The 17982-nt window shown below is 36.3% G+C and overlaps 1 protein-coding gene across 2 annotated transcripts in view; it reads left to right on the top strand.

Moving 5' to 3' along the window:
• Positions 1 to 2571: 2571 nt before the first annotated feature.
• The window catches only part of atp6v0a1b (ATPase H+ transporting V0 subunit a1b), a 40615-nt gene continuing 25204 nt past the window's right edge, over positions 2572 to 17982 (top strand). For both annotated transcript variants that reach the window (XM_073830415.1, XM_073830416.1), the window contains exons 1-12: positions 2572 to 2659; positions 3741 to 3912; positions 4003 to 4081; positions 6076 to 6173; positions 7843 to 7971; positions 8117 to 8199; positions 15962 to 16088; positions 16193 to 16275; positions 16358 to 16451; positions 16568 to 16780; positions 17326 to 17476; positions 17667 to 17806. In XM_073830415.1, the coding sequence (XP_073686516.1) occupies positions 3796 to 3912; positions 4003 to 4081; positions 6076 to 6173; positions 7843 to 7971; positions 8117 to 8199; positions 15962 to 16088; positions 16193 to 16275; positions 16358 to 16451; positions 16568 to 16780; positions 17326 to 17476; positions 17667 to 17806 (1314 nt within the window). In that variant the 5' untranslated portion in view covers positions 2572 to 2659; positions 3741 to 3795. The remainder of the gene's footprint in view (positions 2660 to 3740; positions 3913 to 4002; positions 4082 to 6075; positions 6174 to 7842; positions 7972 to 8116; positions 8200 to 15961; positions 16089 to 16192; positions 16276 to 16357; positions 16452 to 16567; positions 16781 to 17325; positions 17477 to 17666; positions 17807 to 17982) is intronic.

Consider the following 17982-nt stretch of genomic DNA (forward strand, 5'->3'; position numbering starts at 1 on the left):
AGTAAAAAGATTTCATATGAGTTTTGCATATAATATGGGCCGTCCTGAATAAGAACTGATCATTGTTTTTTTTCTACTTATTAGACTCTAAAGTCTAATAATGTCCCATTTCTCAGAAAAGAACCGTCAAGTACACCAATAAATAAAACGGATATTAAAGCAGAAATGCAAATAAATAAGTAAGTAAAAATTCACGAGCATTTTGTAGTATTATCTCTCAGTCCTGGGCGTCTAAATGAAAAGCGCTCTGCAAGCGCGTTCTCTCTGTGTTGTTTCTGAAACTACCGTAATCACTGTAATATGCGCGCACACTTAAAATCAATCGCGGCTGGCTTGACCGTGTTTTTCTGAACCGCGGCTTGCTTTACCGCAGTGATTATTTGCATGAGACGCTGCTTTAAAAAAAATATATAAAAAATACGGGACAAAACCCGTCCCGTATTGATTCAAAACGGGACGCGCAATTTCATTCTCAAATACGGGACGATTCCGTATTTTAAGGGACGGGTGGCAACCCTAGACCATGCACTTAGTCTCTCTCCCTCACTCTTTCTGTCCGTCTGCTTGTCTGTTAGTCTGTCTAAACTTCATAATTAACTGCATTAGTTTGCTATCAACGGCTCAAGCGTCGTTACTAGTTCTAAAATGATGTTTTGGAACTAGCAACGAAGCTGTTATATGAGCTGCGTAAGAAATTAATCCTACTCACGATAGCATTTTAAGGATAAAAACCGGACGAATGTCTTCAAGTATATATCATTTAATCGATGTCTTGAAGTGTGGTAACTGTAATTTTCTGCGAAAATAGAGTATGAAAATAGAGTACGGGCCATAGAATTCTTAGAAATTCTAAGATTCTGAGAATTCTACGGCCCGTCGTCAATTATTCCTAACATAAACACTATGGCTAAATAATTTAATAAGCTGGGACTGTACAGAAGCTTCCTAGCTTAAAGGAACACTTTTTTTGGAAATAGGCTAATTCTCCAACTTCCATTCAGCCGTTCTCCAATATCATCGCGTTCAAAAATGACCAACGGTTTCGGTATTTGTCCTATTTAAAACTTGACCAGCGGAAAATGTAAAGATGTGATTTTCTAGGCCGATAAGATTAGGAACTACACTCCCATTCCGGCGTAATAGTCAAAACTCGTTGGTTATTTTTGAACAAGATGCTATTGGTCTAATAGGATTCAATGATCTATGCTAAGCTATGCTAAAAGTGATATCACCAGAACAGGAGAACGGCTGAATGGATTTCAAAACGGTAAAACTCAACTTATTAACTCGGGAGGAGTTGGAGAATCAGCCTATTTCCAAAAAAGTGGGTGCTCCTTTAATTCTCGACTTGAAATATTTGAAAAAGTTCTAAATCCTAAATGAAATTACCATGGTTCCTAAACAAACAGGATTCTGAGTTAGAATGTGTCTCTAATACACCGTCAGGTAGCAAACTACAGTGGTGGACAAAATAATTAGAACACTAATATTTTCACCAGCTAAAAATGGTTTTAAGTCAGCTGTTTCTATCTTTTGCTGTAGTGTGTCAGTAAGAGATATCAGTTTACATTTCCAAACATTCGTTTTACCATTAATTGTAATAATCCAGTGAGATTTTTGTTTGCACAAGGAGTCTGACAAGAGCCATTGTTCCACACAGAGACCTGATCTCATCATCATCCAGTCTGTCTGGAATGACATGAAGAAACAGAACAAACTGAGACAGACTATATCCAGAAGAACTGTGGCAACGTCTCTAAGATGCTTTAAGAAACCTACCGGCAAAGCTACCTGAAAAACAAGCAAAAGATAGAAATAACTGACTCAAAAACATTTTTTTAGCTAGTGAAAATACCAGTGTTCTAATAATTTTGGTCACCATTGTAGTTAGACACAGTGTACTCTATGATATTATAGCCAAAAAAAAGAACAATACATAAATACAATACATAACGCACATCAAAAAAGTACTGCAAATGTGACTTTTGACAAGCAAACCATAAGTGTTAGCTTAGCTTTAATAACTGAATTTAATTGCCAAAACTGTACAGGGAAACTGTGAATAGACATTAATTGTGCATAAGTATTTTTATAAGATAATTAATGTCTTTGTTAAACCATTTTGTTGAAAATAAAGATTTATTTGAAAGAGTTATATTGCCATTATTCTAAATAATGTGAGGTGTGATGACAGAAATTATTACAGTGTAAATTTCCAAGCAAGAAAAGCTTGCTGATGAAATTGGGATAGTTTGATTTTAGAACTAAAGAGGCTATAAGGAATATGGTTCCAACGAAAATTAGGTGTGATCAAACATCGTATAAGCCAATGAATCTTAAAGGTCTTATTATACAGCCTCAAAGTAAAACATCTCCCGACCTCCTTCAGCTTTCTTATTAGTGAGAACCCTTTTCTTAAAATTATGATTTATATTTTCAGATAAAAGAGAACTATCTTTAGTTAGAATCTTTAGATTATAATGATAAAAAGGGATGAACAGAGATAAGCCTTCCGCTTTGGATAATAAGGCACGACCATAAATAGAAAGATACATCAAAAATCACGTGACCCTGTAGCAGTAGCAGGCGTGACGTCACGTAGCAGGTCTGATCATCAACGCAGAGGTGAACAGATCTCTTACTGAAGACGCCAGGGACGGTGAGAAAATGTATCTTTTACATATGCGTTTTTGTATTTGTACACACTTTTAACTCTTACACTATGTGTGTATATAAGATGTTATAAATGAGTGGGTGAATCATTTAATTTGTGGCCGCTTGAATGAGGTGGTGATGCTTGAATGTGGATGTATCTAGTCTGACAGCCATTAGCGTTGATAAATATATTTATGTTTGCTCTGATTTTGACTTTATAATTTTTATGTTAGAAATGCGTGGGGGAAAAAAAATAAACATTGACAGCATTTTGATTATTAGTAACGTGGAAATCTGCGTTAATCAGTCGTGCATATTTAATGTTACTCACTGTTTCAGTCATGAATTCATTTATTCAATCATGTATTAATGTATAACTCATTTGTTTAAAATACAACTACAAGAGCCCGATGATTTTAGCTGGTCTATTTATATTCATTGTTAGGAAGATGCCAGAATGATTCGCTGTAGCCTCATTAAACAAAATTTAACATCTTACAAATAAATATGCTTGTGTTAGATACTTCACACGCGGCTGAGATTGTTAGTATATTAAATAATGTGATAAAACAGATAAAAATTATTATTGGCACGGTGTAGATAGAAAGAGAAGCGCGTAATGGCGCCCTTCAGAGCTGAAGGACAGTGCGGCAGAGATGTGAGCGATGCTGAGCCATCAGCCAATCAGCTCTCAGAGATGTGAGGGTTGTTGAGTTTCTTGGCCAATCAGCTCTTAGAGATGCGGGGATGTTGAGTTCATCAGCCAGTCAGAAGGGATGCTGAGTGCTTTCAGCCAATCGGCTTTTTGGGATGTGAGTGATGCTGAGCCCAGCGCATTAGAAGAGAGCCAGCTGGTTTCTGTATTGGTTTCTATTTCATTTTGGTAATAGACAGGATGAATTTGTGTAATTGATGTCATTGCTTTCATCGTTTATTTGCAAGAGCACTTAAATAAAGGTTATAATGTTAATGAATAATAAAATAATATTAAATATATAAATTATATATTAAATTATATATGTGATATTATCTATCTATCTATCTATCTATCTATCTATCTATCTATCTATCTATCTGACCTGTAGCATCTAGTGTGATTTATTTCTGAGCTGTGGGTGAGTTGCTGTGGCCTGCAGCATCATGGGGGAGTTATTCCGCAGTGAGGAGATGACTCTGGCCCAGCTCTTCCTCCAGTCTGAAGCGGCCTACTGCTGTGTCAGTGAACTGGGAGAGCTGGGAATGGTCCAGTTCAGAGATGTGAGTAGATACAGCCTGTTTTCCCTCTCTTCCTGCTCTCTTCTCTATCATATACAGTACTGATAATGAGTTCAAACCTCTTTCTTTTAGCTTAACCCTGATGTTAACGTGTTCCAGAGGAAGTTTGTGAATGAAGTGAGACGTTGTGAGGAGATGGACAGGAAGCTCAGTGAGTGAATTGATACATGCACAAACACATACACCATGACTAGTGACAGTCCTGACTCCTTAATATGACTGACGGCTGCAGCTACTTCTCTGATTGGTTAAAAATCAAAGTCATGTGATATCTGTTAGCTAGAAAGAGCAAATATTGTTATGTGTAATATTTCAAACCACCACTTAGTGAGCCTTTATATTAAATACCCCCCCAAAAATTTAAAGATTACATACATATAAGATCATAAATAACTAAGGCTGTACATTTTGATTTAAGATTGTACATATAGGGTACACAAGTGCACATCAAGGAAAACTGTTCATTTAATTACTGTATGTTGAACAAACCTGAGATGTTGACCTTTGTCTCAAAATATATTTGTTAACTTTAACAATCATTTGCCACATAAATCTGCAACATTTGTAAAAAAAAAAAATAAATAAGAGCTAGATTTTACTAATGCTGAAAATTCAGCTTTGCACCACATAAATAAATATTATCAAATAGAAAATGTATATTTAAAATAAATAAATCAAAAGTTATTTTAAATAAAATATATATTACAGTATTACTGTGTTTTTCTGTGTTTTGGATCAAATAGATGCAGCCATGGTGAACAGAAGAGACTACTTTAAATACATTCTAATCACTCTAAAACTGTCAGTGTACCAGTTAGGGCTGCACGATATTGGGAAAAAAATTGCATTGCAATATATTTTTTTCTTGCGATATATATATTGCGATGTGTACAAATTCATTTATGTTCATCAGGTTGTTTTGAACTGCTTAAAAATCAAATAATAATTCAAGAATAATTGGGGTAATTTTGTAAGCATTTTCAAAGAATAAAAAAATGTAAAAGTACAGTATAATCAAAACCCTGAAATAAAATTCTTTTTAAAGCTTATTTTGGGTAGTTTCATAAACAGTTTGACTCACCTTATTCACTGTCAGTTCAGGCAAATCAAGGCTCTAATATGAAATTAATAATGAATGTTGCTTTTACCCTGATGAAAGGGAAATCAGCTTCTTCCTTTCGCGAAAAACATTAAAAGCTTAGCCAAGATGGAGGAACAGCTAGCTGATCATAGCTGTTACAGGGATAACATTTTTTAGCAGCAGAGCTACTGCAAGCAATTTTTAGTTTTGGAAATCCATTTATCTTTATTTATTTATCTTTGCTGAAACTTCCGCGTCTTTAGGAGAGCGCGGGTCATGGTTGCTTAGCAACGGCAGACGCCACTCTGCCACTCAAGTTACAGAGCGCTTTGGAAAGAAGGAGAAAGCGGCGCGCCTAGCGTTTTCCACGCGTTTTTAGGCGTGACATGTGAACGGTCCCTTAAATTCGTAGTGTTTCCGCGAGTTGTGGCAACAACTGACAGGCACTCCCGACAAAGCACCTGTTTTTGGTCAGCAGCATCCTTTTTGTATCCAAAATACTTCCATATGACCGATGTTGCGTTTCTTTTTGCGACCAAATCTTCCATTTCGGCACTTTTCTCCCGTCCCGCGCTCATTTCGCCATGCGCACACAGAGACTGCATGCATGAATTAGGTGAAGCAACGTGTGCATTGTAGTTTTTAAAGAACCTTTAAACATGAGTTAATTACTTTATTTTAGACAAATATAGATCCGTGAATAGAAAGTTTAGAAATATAGAAAGTACATTTTTAAATCAGACACACATAAATTTTTTTTTGCCCTACATCGTGACGATGACGATGCTGAAACGATCTATCGTGCAGCCCTAGTACCAGTTATTTAGCAATTATTTAGTACATATTTAGCACTGTTTTACCCTGTTGTTTACATTTATAATTTTTTCTGGTGGTGAAGGGGTTCACTATAAAACGTTGTCACTCAAGACGACTGCCCATATTGCTTAGGCCAGAATCTGTCACTGAATTAGACACAAAACCTCACCATTCTCTGTGAGGAATAACCATATAGAACAAATTATTGAATATCATTAGTAATTTGGTGCTGGTGTCATGCTCTGCAGGGTTCGTCGAGAAGGAAATTAAGAAAGCCAACATTCCAACAATGGACACTGGCGAGAATCCCGAAGTCCCATTCCCACGAGACATGATTGACCTTGAGGTAGTTTCACCCTCGCATGTTGCTTAAATGTATGGCCTTAATGGAATAATTCTCTCCAAATAAAAATGCTGTCATTTACTCATTCTCATTTGGTTTCAAACCCATATTCTGTTTTTTTGTTTGTTTTTTGTTTTTTTTTGTGGAACACAAAAGGTGAAATTTCAAAGAACCTTCATGTAGCTCTGGACCGTATAACAGTTCATAGTAGCCATGTCTGTGAAATTTAAAAAAAGGGACCAAACAGACAGACTGTTTGGTCCCTTTTTTAGAATTTCACAGACATGGCCACTGTCCATTAAAGGAGTAGTTCACTTTCAGAACAACAATTTTCAAATAATTTACTCACCCCCTTGTCATCCAAGATGTTTATGTCTTTTTTTCTTCAGTCGTCAAGAAATTATGTTTTTTGAGATAAACATATCTGGAAATTTCTCCATATAATGGACTTAAATGGTGCTCCGATTTTTGAATCTTCAAAATGCCGTTTAAATGCAGTTTAAATGCGGCTTCAAATGGCTTAAAATGATCCCAGTCGACCAAGAAGGGTCTTGTCTACCGAAACGTTCGGTCATTTTCTTAGAAAAATATATTTTTATATACCTTTTAAGCACTGAAACTCGTCCAGCACTAGGGCTTGTAGTGCGCGTTCACGACTGTACGTACTCACGTTGAAACGTCACGCGTGACGTACGCGTGACGTATGCGAAACTACAGACCCAGTGTTTACAAAGCCAACTTGAGAAGAGAGAAGTGCAACGCAATCAAATACTCTTTAGCAACAAGGTACAACATAAAGTACAACGATGTCGGACAACTTTGAAGCTGGAGGAGCACATGAGATGGAGTTTTTCACCGTTTCCTACCTTTTTGAGCCAGAATACACAGACGATGAACTCTGTCAGAGAGAGAATACTGCGGCAGTGGCGCGGGGACACAAGCCTCGGGCAGACCGCATTCAAACGAGACGAGATGGTGGTGCAAGTGTGGAAAATGCCAGCCATTTCCAACGGAGCAAGAATCTCAGTGCTGTCAGGACTGGACCACATCTGTTTCACTGTTACAAACAATCGGCGAGTCAGGTGATGGGACTGCTTCAAGCATTCACTACGTTACAGAGCACAGTGGACGTAGTACATACAGGCGTGAACGCGCACTTCAAGCCCTAGTGCTGGACGAGTTTCAGTGCTTAAAAGGTATGTAAAAATATATTTTTCTAAGAAAATGACCGAACGTTTCGCTAGACAAGACCCTTCTTTGTCGGCTTGGATCATTTTCAGCCATTTGAAGCCGCATTTAAACTGCATTTAAACGGCATTTTGAAGATTCAAAAATCGGGGCACCATTGAAGTCCGTTATATGGAGAAATTTCCAGATATGTTTATCTCAAAAAACGTAATTTCTTGACGACTGAAGAAAAAAAGACATAAATATCTTGGATGACAAGGGGGTGAGTAAATTATGTAAATTGTTGTTCTGAAAGTGAACTACTCCTTTAATGGCCATTCCATTAATTTGATGAGACTTTTCAGCAATATTTAAACAAACAATAAAAAAAAAAGTTATTGATATCTTTAATCAGTGACACAGTGTTTAAAGTTTTGGAATATTTTGATAGTTGTATTGTTATTTCTTAATATCTTTAATTTCTATTTATAATATTGATTACCAGGCAACCTTTGAGAAGCTGGAGAATGAGCTGAAGGAGATCAACACTAATCAAGAGGCCCTGAAGAAGAACTTTCTAGAGCTGACAGAACTCAAGCATATCCTCAGACGTACCCAGCAGTTCTTTGATGAGGTCTGGCTGTCTTCTCACAATGTGATCACAAACCTCTAAGAGACAGAAAAAACAATCTTTAAAACCCACTTTATCCTTTCACAATGTGATGTTACATACAAACTACCTTTGTCGCTTAACCATAATTCCACTGGACTCTCTTTAGATGGAAGATCCAAACCTTTTGGAAGAATCATCATCTCTGCTAGACCCAAGTGAGGCTGGTCGAGGTGCCCCACTGCGACTGGGGTGAGTTCTAAGTAGCTCATATACTGTATATGTAGCTGATATACAGTTGATGTCAAAAGTTTGCATACACCTTGCAGAATTTGCAAAATGTTAATTTTACCAAAATAAAAGGGATCATACAAAATGTATGTTATTTTTTATTTAGTACTGACCTCAAAAAGATTTTACATTAAAAAGACATTTATATATAGTCCAAAAAATAATAGTTGAATTTATAAAAAAGGCCTTGTTCAAAAGTTTACATACACTTGTGTTGTTATCTGAATGATCCACAGCTGTTTTTTTTTTATTTAGTGATAGTTGTTCATCAGTCCCTTGTTAGTCCTGAACAGTTAAACTGTTTTCTGTTCTTCAGGGTAAATTTAACTTATTTTGTCTTCTGGGAAACATGTAAGTATCTTCTGTAGCTTCTGAAGGGCAGAACTAAATGAAAAATCCATGATATTTAGGCAAAATAATAAAAATATACACATACTCCATTCTGTTCAAAAGTTTTCACCCCCCGGCTCTTAATGCATTGTTTTTCCTTCTGGAGCATCAGTGAGCGATTCAACCTTCTGTAATAGTTGCATATAAGTAATTCATTAATTAATTCATTTAATTGCAGTGTTGCCAAGTCTGTGGATTTCCTGTGGAATTGGGCTACTTTAACATTGTTTCCGCAGGTTGTTTTTCGTGTCCGTGGGTTGAAGCGACACCAATAATGTAATATTTACCCCCCAGAACACGATTTATACCGGAGGACCCCCCTCGAAACGAGATTGGGCTAGTTTTGAGTAGCAATTGGGCGGGTTTTGTTGTGAAAACCTGTCGAACCTGCTTAATGCATTGTGTTTCCTTCTGAAGCATCAGTGAGTGTTTGAACCTTCTGTAACAGTTGCATATGAGTCCCTCAGTTGTCCTCAGTGTTAAAAAGATGGAATTAAAAATCATACAGTCATTGTTGGAAAGAGTTCAAATACACAAAAATGCAGAAAAACCAAAGATTTCGCAGGATTTTTCTGAAGAACAGCAAACAGTTTAACTGTTCAGGACACCCAAGGGACTCATGAACAACTACAGCTAAACAAACAAAAAAAAAAAAAAAAAAAAAAACCCGCGAAGGATCATTTAGGTAACAACACAGTATTAAGAATCAAGTGTGTGTAAATTTTTTTTTTTAACAACAATTTTTATTTTCAAACATTGTCATACAGATTAATACAGCAGTTCAGTTTTCCATTATAACCGGATAAAAAAAAATACATAAATGAACACAAAGATAAGTAAAAAAAAAAAAAAAAAAAAAAAACATGTACAGCAATAAGATACTTGTCTATATACTCTCAATGTCCATCAGTTCGACAAAAGAGTCACCATCTAGACTCTGCAAAAAGTCATGGAACACTTTCCAGATGGACCAAAATACATGAAGTTTGTTTTCAAAAAGTAGGTAATCTTTTCTAAAGCAAGGCATGAAGTCATCCCCTTTATCCATTGAGACACACCAGGACTTTCTTCTTTTTTCCAAAAACATCCAATAACACGTTTGGCTTCCAACAAGCAAATAATTAGCAACAATCTTTCATGTTTAGTAGTTTTAAAATTCAAAGGACAAATATGTAATATACACAGCTTGGGATCAAGAGGAATTACTTTGCCAATGATTTTACTTACAATGTTCAATATTTTAACCCAAAAACAATTAACTTTAGTGCATTCCCACATACAATAGAATAAAGTTCCCTTCTCTTGTTTGCATTTGTAGCATTCATCAGGAATATTTGGGTTGAAGTGATGTAACTTAACTGGAGTGATGTATTGTCTACTCAGCCATTTATACTGAAGCAGTCTCAAATGGGTGTTCATTGTCTGAGTTTGGGCTTTTAAACGTACTATTTGCCACTCTTCCTCGGTTATATCAACCTGCAGGTCAGATCGCCATGCTGCTTGAAGTCTGTCATTAAATGATTCTTTAGATTTGGCCACAAACTGTTTATATAATAGAGATATTTGACCTCTACCTTTCAAACATTTAAGTGTAATATTTTCAATAGTAGAAAAAGGAGGCTCAACCAGACTTTGGCCTTGTCTTGATTGAATGAAGCTACGTAATTGCAAATTTTGAAAAGGTGCTTTTGCGGAATTCCAAACCTTGTACTAATTTCTTCAAAGGACATGAATTTACCTTCATTATAGAGATCAGACACCTTACTAATACCTTGAATTGACCAGATTTTAAAACCTGGATCGGCTCTACCAGAACGGAAATTTTCATTACCAAAAACTGGTGAAAAGCATGAACGTTGTGGTAATTCACCTAAATGAGCAAGAGCCTCAAACCAAACTATTATAGTATTTTTGGTATATGGATTTTTTGTACACTTAATCAACTTTTTAACACCTGCTGAATATAAATATAAATTCAAAGGAATTGAAATAGAGTGAGCCTCTATAGATACCCAGGTTGGAGGGTAATCTTTCTCAAAGTAAAACATTGCTGCTATAATTTGAGCCGCCCAGTAGTGCCATTTTAGGTTGGGTAGGTTTAACCCCCCTCTATCATAAGGCAAGTAAAGCAAGGAAAGTCTGAGGCGTTCTAATGAAAGCTCATTATATTTCATTTTCAATTTGTGCAGATCCAAAAGAAGATCAGGTGTAATTTTTTGGTATACTTCAGATTCAATTTTCTTTATTTTGTTTTCAAGGTCTACCATTTCTACTTGACAGCGCTTATATTTATAATTTGTGTAACTAATCATCCGTCCTTTTATAAATGCTTCCCACCGGACTGAGGCAGATGTTTGATTTGTGTTAATTTCAAAATAATAATCTATCTGTTTATCAATGAACTCCAAAAATTCGGGATCTCTCAACCAGGTTATATGTAGTCGCCATCTTGGGGGTCTGCACAAAAAATTTGGAAAGTTTAATGTAAATCAAACTGCCGCATGATCTGAGATTAATATGCTATCATACCAGCAGTTCTTAACTTTAGAAATTAGATCAGTAGATAAAAGAAAGTAATCAATACGAAAAAATGTTTTATAAGTACTAGAGTAGCATGAATAAGTCAAACTATCTGGGTGTCTGTTCCTCCAAATATCTATTAAATTGAAATCTTGCATATACTGTTTTAACTCTGTTCTAGTCTGTACATGAGAGAGGTCTGATTTAGTTGATCTATCTAATTCTGGATATAAAGCACAATTGAAATCTCCTCCTATAACGAAGTATCCTGGCAGTCCAGCCAATAGTAAAAATAGATTTCTGTAAAAAATAGGATTATCCACATTGGGTCCGTAAACATTTACTAAATTCAGTCTAACAGAAAATATCTCGGTTTGGATAATTATGTACCTCCCTAGTCTGTCCTTGATAGTGTTAATTATTTGTAAAGGTATGGATTTATGTATAAGTAAAATAACCCCCCTAGATTGTGAATTAAAGGAGGCAGAAAACACTTGCCCTGGCCATCTCTTCCTCACCATAGACACATCCCCTGAAGCTAAATGGGTTTCCTGGAGGAACACTATTTTAGCTTTCATTTGCCGAATTCTATTCATCACTTGTTTTAACTTTACAATTTTGTTGAGGCCTCTTACATTCCAGGATGTAAATTGAATATCAAATAGGGGAGCCATTATTGTATATACAGCATATTCCCATTTTTGCAAAAAGTACTAAAGTAAGTATACAGACTATTATTGTGAATGAAGAAAAAAGTAAAAGGGGAAAAAAAGAAAGAAAAGAAAAGAAAAGAAAAGAAAAGAAAAGAAAAAAGAAGAAAAACCCTTGGTAAAAGCAAAATACAGCCAGACAGAACAACTGACCAACAAACAGGTATAGACCTTTTTCACAAAAAACCGGAAGTACGCCATTGTATTGGATCCTCTCTTCTTGTCAACTACTGTCAGTCTAGTGGTCTAGCGTCAAACATGGAGCGGGTCTATACCACCAGCCTTTTACATTTACGAAACATTTCTTTTGCCGATGTAGAAAGAATAGTCGGACAAAAATCAATTACAAAAGTAACAAAAATGAAAAAAGGATACAAATTTTTTCACGAACAATTTATTGAAAAATACGAAGGTAAGTATCAACATCTCATTTGGGCCATTCTGTTCTTCATTGTCGGGACAGAAGTAGAGTTCCACTACGATTACGTATTTCCGGTCAAAAAATCAGGAAGTGTGCAAATGGTCTATTTCCCCAAATGAAATACCATCACTCCCCCTTACCTCCCTAATTAAACACTTTCCAAGGTCTTCTCGAAAGAGCCTGATTACGGCACTACGCCGGTCCACCCGCGATCCTTTCACGGTGAGGAACAGCTTGTCTGAACTTCGAACGAGTCCGCAACAGTCAAAGATATCAACCCAACATCACGAAAAAATGAATAAATAAATAAATAAATATATATATATATATATATATATATATATATATATATATATATTAGGGCCGGGACTCGATTAAAAAATTTAATCTAATTAATTAGAGGCTTTGTAATTAATTAATCGAAATTAATCGCATTTTAATCGCATATAAATATTTGACCTGAGAACAGTGAGAAGTACGTTTTTTTATATGGATTTTTAGTATACCATTGAATAATGACTGAATACATAAGTTTAAGCAACAAAATATTGTTTATTTTTGTTCAACCAAGTCCAACAGACCAGTGCAATATTGCCATTAAGTGTAGCAATATGCTCAATGTGCTACAGTGATATGCGAATTCCTTGTTGCATAGCTTGCACACAACCATGCTCTTATCGACGCTTCCATCCATTCGTTTTTTATAACAAAATTTCCCATCCGCAGGGCCAGCCAAAGCGGTCCCATCAGCTTTTTTGTCCATGTTCACTGAGGTTTGTTTTGCTGCGTCCCAATTCACCTACTTATACTATGCCCTATAAGTATGTACTCTTTTTGTGAAGAAAAGTACATGCTTTTGAGAATGTAGCAGAATAGTAGGCAAGCTTTGGGACATACTACTTCGTCATAACTGCTTCTTTAACAGATGCTCTGTTGCTTAGTTACCTGAATCCTGTCACTGTTTAAACTGCCCTGTCAATCATCACAGTTAACATTATCTACATTTAGTTTAATTTAATTTCCTACCGTATTAGAGAGAAATTAAGAGGCACGTTCTTTAATGAGTCTTTCATGCCGAGAACTCTGCTCTTGTGTTTGCTTAATTATGCATTTAAACGTTAATGACCAAACCTATCATTATAAATGTTGCTGCACATGGAATATAACGCGGATAACATTTAAAAAATATTTTTTATCAGGTTACACACTGATTATTTATCACTCAAACCCCTTTCTCTACCTGTCCGTTGGTTGCGCATATCCTCCATGTTTGTAGTTTTTTAACACTTTTTATGCGTGTTTGTAGTTCTAATCGAATCCTCGTTCACGGCGCAGTGTGTTGTGGGCAATATTAGCCGTTAAAGTGTGCATTGATCGTTAAGTAGTAGACCATCCGGGAATCTTTGGAATACTTTTTTAAACATACTACGATTTGGGACATACAATACAATTTAGGACGGACGCAGCTTGTCTGAACGCTAGTTGGTGGTGCTCCAGTATAATCGGTCCGCCGAATCTCATCCAGTGAGAAACGTTCCGCGGTGCAAAACTAAGTGCGATTAAAATGTGTAAAAAAAAATTAACGCGTTATTTTTGTGTAATTAATTAATCTAAATTAACGTGTTAAAGTAAATATATATATTATTTTAGCATCAGTAATAAACCAGAAGTTTGCTTACGTTCATGCAACTGACCCCAAAGAGGTCAGTTGCAGTCTTCCTTTAAGTCCTGCTAAGCATCGTCTTTCAGATCTTGCAAAAACCTCTGAACATCTGAAGGATTGTCGAACAAGTGGCGCTTTCCCTTGTATGTCACACACAAAGTAGCTGGGTGCAAGATGCCAAAACGCAATTCAGGGAAGTTGAGATCGCGAAGATCCTTCTTCACCACGTCAAATATTTTCCGTTTCTTGTGCAATTCAGCTGACACGTCAGAAAAGAACATAAGCTTTCTTTTGTCTAACATCACGGTGCCTACTGCTCGAGCTGCTTTCAGAGTACGGACTTTGTCAGCATAGTTTAGGAATTTCATTATCACAGCTCTCAGTGGAGAGTCAGAACGATCTTCGGAGAATCTGCCGATTCTCAATCTGCCGATTCTGAGCTCTCTCAATTACAAGAGGGCCAGGAAAGTTTTCCGGGCCGAGGATCTCAGGGAGTAATTTCTCTAGAAAGACGCACATATCCTTCCCTTCAATTTTTTCTGGAAGTCCCACTAATCGTAGATTGGACCGACGACTGCGATTTTCCAGATCATCGACTTTTGATAAGAGGGATTCTATGGCAGTTTTCAATTTTGCGTTTTCCGTTTGCAACTCCGTGACGTTATCTTCTTGTGTGCTTATTCGATCCTCGGCTTCTGTTACCCGCGTTGTTAGAGCTTTAAGATCACACTGCACTCCGTTAATCACCTGGAGCAAGCCATCAAATCGCACAGCAAAGTCCGATTTCAATGAGTGGATAGCCTCCAGAATTGCGGACTCTTGGCTAACACCTGACGCTCCCTCCTCGCTATTAGCTTCATTGGATTTAGCATCTACCTCGGCCTCTCCAGGTACGGTCGATTTGACTGACATAGATTGAAATAGAATCAGTTTGTCAGCATTTATTGGGTTAAAGAATACAATTAAAGAAGTCAGTATTTGTAGCGGAGCTCCTATTCGCGTCCACTCAGCACCGCACCAAAACCGGAAGTCGTGTGTGTAAATTTTGAACACGGTTATTTTTATAAATATCTTTTGTGGACCATATGTAAACGTCTTTTATGTGAAATCATATTCAGGTCAGTACTACATAAAAAATAACATGGATTTTGTATGACCCCTTTTATTTTGCTCAACTAATTGCTAAACATTTTGCAGATTCTGCAAGGTGTGTGTAAACTTTTATACCTATATATAATAATTCTAATAAACAGTCAATAATAAAATAAAGATAAAAAAAAATAATTGCACAGGTAATGTAAAATATAACTAAAATATAAAATACATTAATTAATTAATTTAATATAAAATTAAAGTACCAAAATTATTTAAAAAAAATACAGTGTCATTCATGTCACATGCTGCTACATAACACATGTGGTAAAGACAGATGAGAACAGTTTACTTATAATTTAGTCTACATGACTCAAAGGTCAGCTCAAGGAAAAAATACTCAGTGTTTTTTTTTTTTATATATAATAGGTGCGTAACACTATAGTGACAGCACTGAAGTACTGAACTTGATACTTCCAGTTCTCTACAAAGATTTATATTTTTATTGTAGTATTTATTAATAATATTTAGTGTTTTACTGTTTATTTTAGCAATATTAATGGAAATTGAGAATTTCACTGTTTAAGGATTCAGTCACTGTAGATTTTTATAAGAATTTACTTTCATAGTTTTGAAGATTTTTATAACTTTATTTTTACCGAATGGTTTATGATTCGGTGTTTCGAATTAAAAATAAATAAAAAAATATTTTTTACTGGAATTTCTGTGAAAGAAAAAAAGGGATTGGCGTGTCCCTATGTTAGTACTCCTGTATTGTTCTGTGCAAGACTTCTGTCAAAGTCCTGTTTATCAAAACATTTATCTATGCACAGAGATCACAATATGTATACTGAAAGAAAATGTTAAACCATGCACAGTAAAAGCTCTGTGTACTCTGCTGATAATACATGTTTGTTTACACTGTAGGTTTGTGGCTGGGGTTATAAACCGGGAGAGAATCCCCACTTTTGAAAGGATGCTGTGGAGAGTCTGCCGTGGAAATGTCTTTTTACGTCAGACAGAGATTGAGGACCCTCTTGAGGACCCCACAACTGTTAGTGTCTATTCTTATTAAGTCATTTAAGATGTTTGTATTTAACACTTTATATACTAGAATGATAAAGTCCTGATCAAGTCATGGGTCCTTGTTCATCACAGGGAGACCAGGTGCACAAATCTGTGTTCATCATCTTCTTCCAAGGAGACCAGCTGAAGAACAGAGTGAAGAAGATCTGTGAAGGGTGCAGCATGGTCTTTTCTTATCTTTTATTATTTACATAATTTCATCCAATGCTAATCACAGACTTTGAACGTCATCTCCAGGTTCCGTGCATCTCTGTACCCATGCCCTGAGACCCCTCAGGAAAGGAAGGAAATGGCAGCAGGTGTCAACACCCGCATTGATGACCTCCAGATGGTATGCCCTAATACTGTCTCAAAAAAAAACTCTCGCCAACTTAATATTGTTGATTATATTTAAACTCAAGTTTAAATGTTGATAATACAGTGTTTGCCGTGTTTACAATAATATAGGTCCTGAATCAAACGGAGGACCACCGGCAGAGGGTTTTGCAAGCCGCTGCGAAAACTATACGTGTGTGGTTTATCAAAGTGAGGAAGATGAAGGCCATTTATCACACTCTGAATCTCTGTAACATTGACGTTACACAGAAATGTTTGATCGCTGAGGTCTGGTGCCCCGTTTCTGACCTTGATTCCATTCAATTCGCACTGCGGAGGGGAACAGTGAGTAATATTAATCATTATTCTTTACATATTATTTTAGCCATGTGATTTGATGGCCATTTAATCTGCAAATGAAAGCTAGAATCGAAAGGATTTGCATATATTTACTTCCAGTCTACAGCATGGACACAAGTTTGAGCTTGTTTTATTTTATAGTTTATGTGGAAATATTATGGCAATGTACTTTAAAGGTTGCCCTTACTTTGATGGTCCCCTTTAGACATTCTGTTGATTATGAAGTAACTTTGCAACTACATGTCAACTAATTAGAGCATTAGTCCACTGTTATGGTTCTGGTTAGTAGAGTAAGTTGACATGTACCTGCGAAGTTATTCAGTCAGTAGTATGTCAGTCAGTCTGTTAGGGGACCATCAAAACAGATAGTGTCTTCTAATAATCTAATGTCTGGTAGTTGACATATAGTTGCAAAGTTACCTACAGTCAACAGCATCTTTAAAGGATATTGTCTAAATAAAGTTACTACACTGTAAAGGCAATTATTTAGTGGTAATATTGTCAGTTTAATCAATTTTTCATTTATGTAGGAAAGAAGTGGCTCCACAGTTCCTTCCATCTTGAACCGAATGCAGACCAAACAGACTCCACCTACTTTCAACAAGACCAACAAGTTCACCTCGGGGTTCCAGAACATTGTGGATGCTTACGGCATCGGAACCTACCGAGAGATCAACCCAGGTACAAATTTAGGAAATAAATATCCTTATGCTTTAAAGTACATTTATGCAGAAATTGACAGATTTTTACCAAAAGACATACTTTTACTGTTTGCTTTACCAATGCACAATCCACTTTTTCTTGGAAATAAATTATAATTTTGTATTTTAACACTTGTATGATTGGATTGTTTCTGTTATGTTTCTTGCAGCACCATACACAATCATTACGTTCCCGTTCCTGTTTGCTGTCATGTTTGGAGACATGGGTCATGGAGTGCTGATGACATGTGCGGCACTTTATCTTGTCATCAGAGAGAGCCGCCTGCTCGCTCAGAAGGGTGACAATGAGGTCTCAGCTGATCGATATTTATTACATTAAAGAAATATATCGAATTAGGAGATGAAATTAAATTGGAGTTGTTAAGCCAGGCTCACACTACATGAGTTTTAAAGCCTAACTGATTATGAAATCTGGTTGCAGCACACACATAAGGAGAATCTTCGCCGATTATCTTCCCTCAAATC

This window comes from Garra rufa, chromosome 24, assembly GCF_049309525.1.
Source record: "Garra rufa chromosome 24, GarRuf1.0, whole genome shotgun sequence".
Classification (NCBI taxonomy): Eukaryota; Metazoa; Chordata; class Actinopteri; order Cypriniformes; family Cyprinidae; genus Garra; species Garra rufa.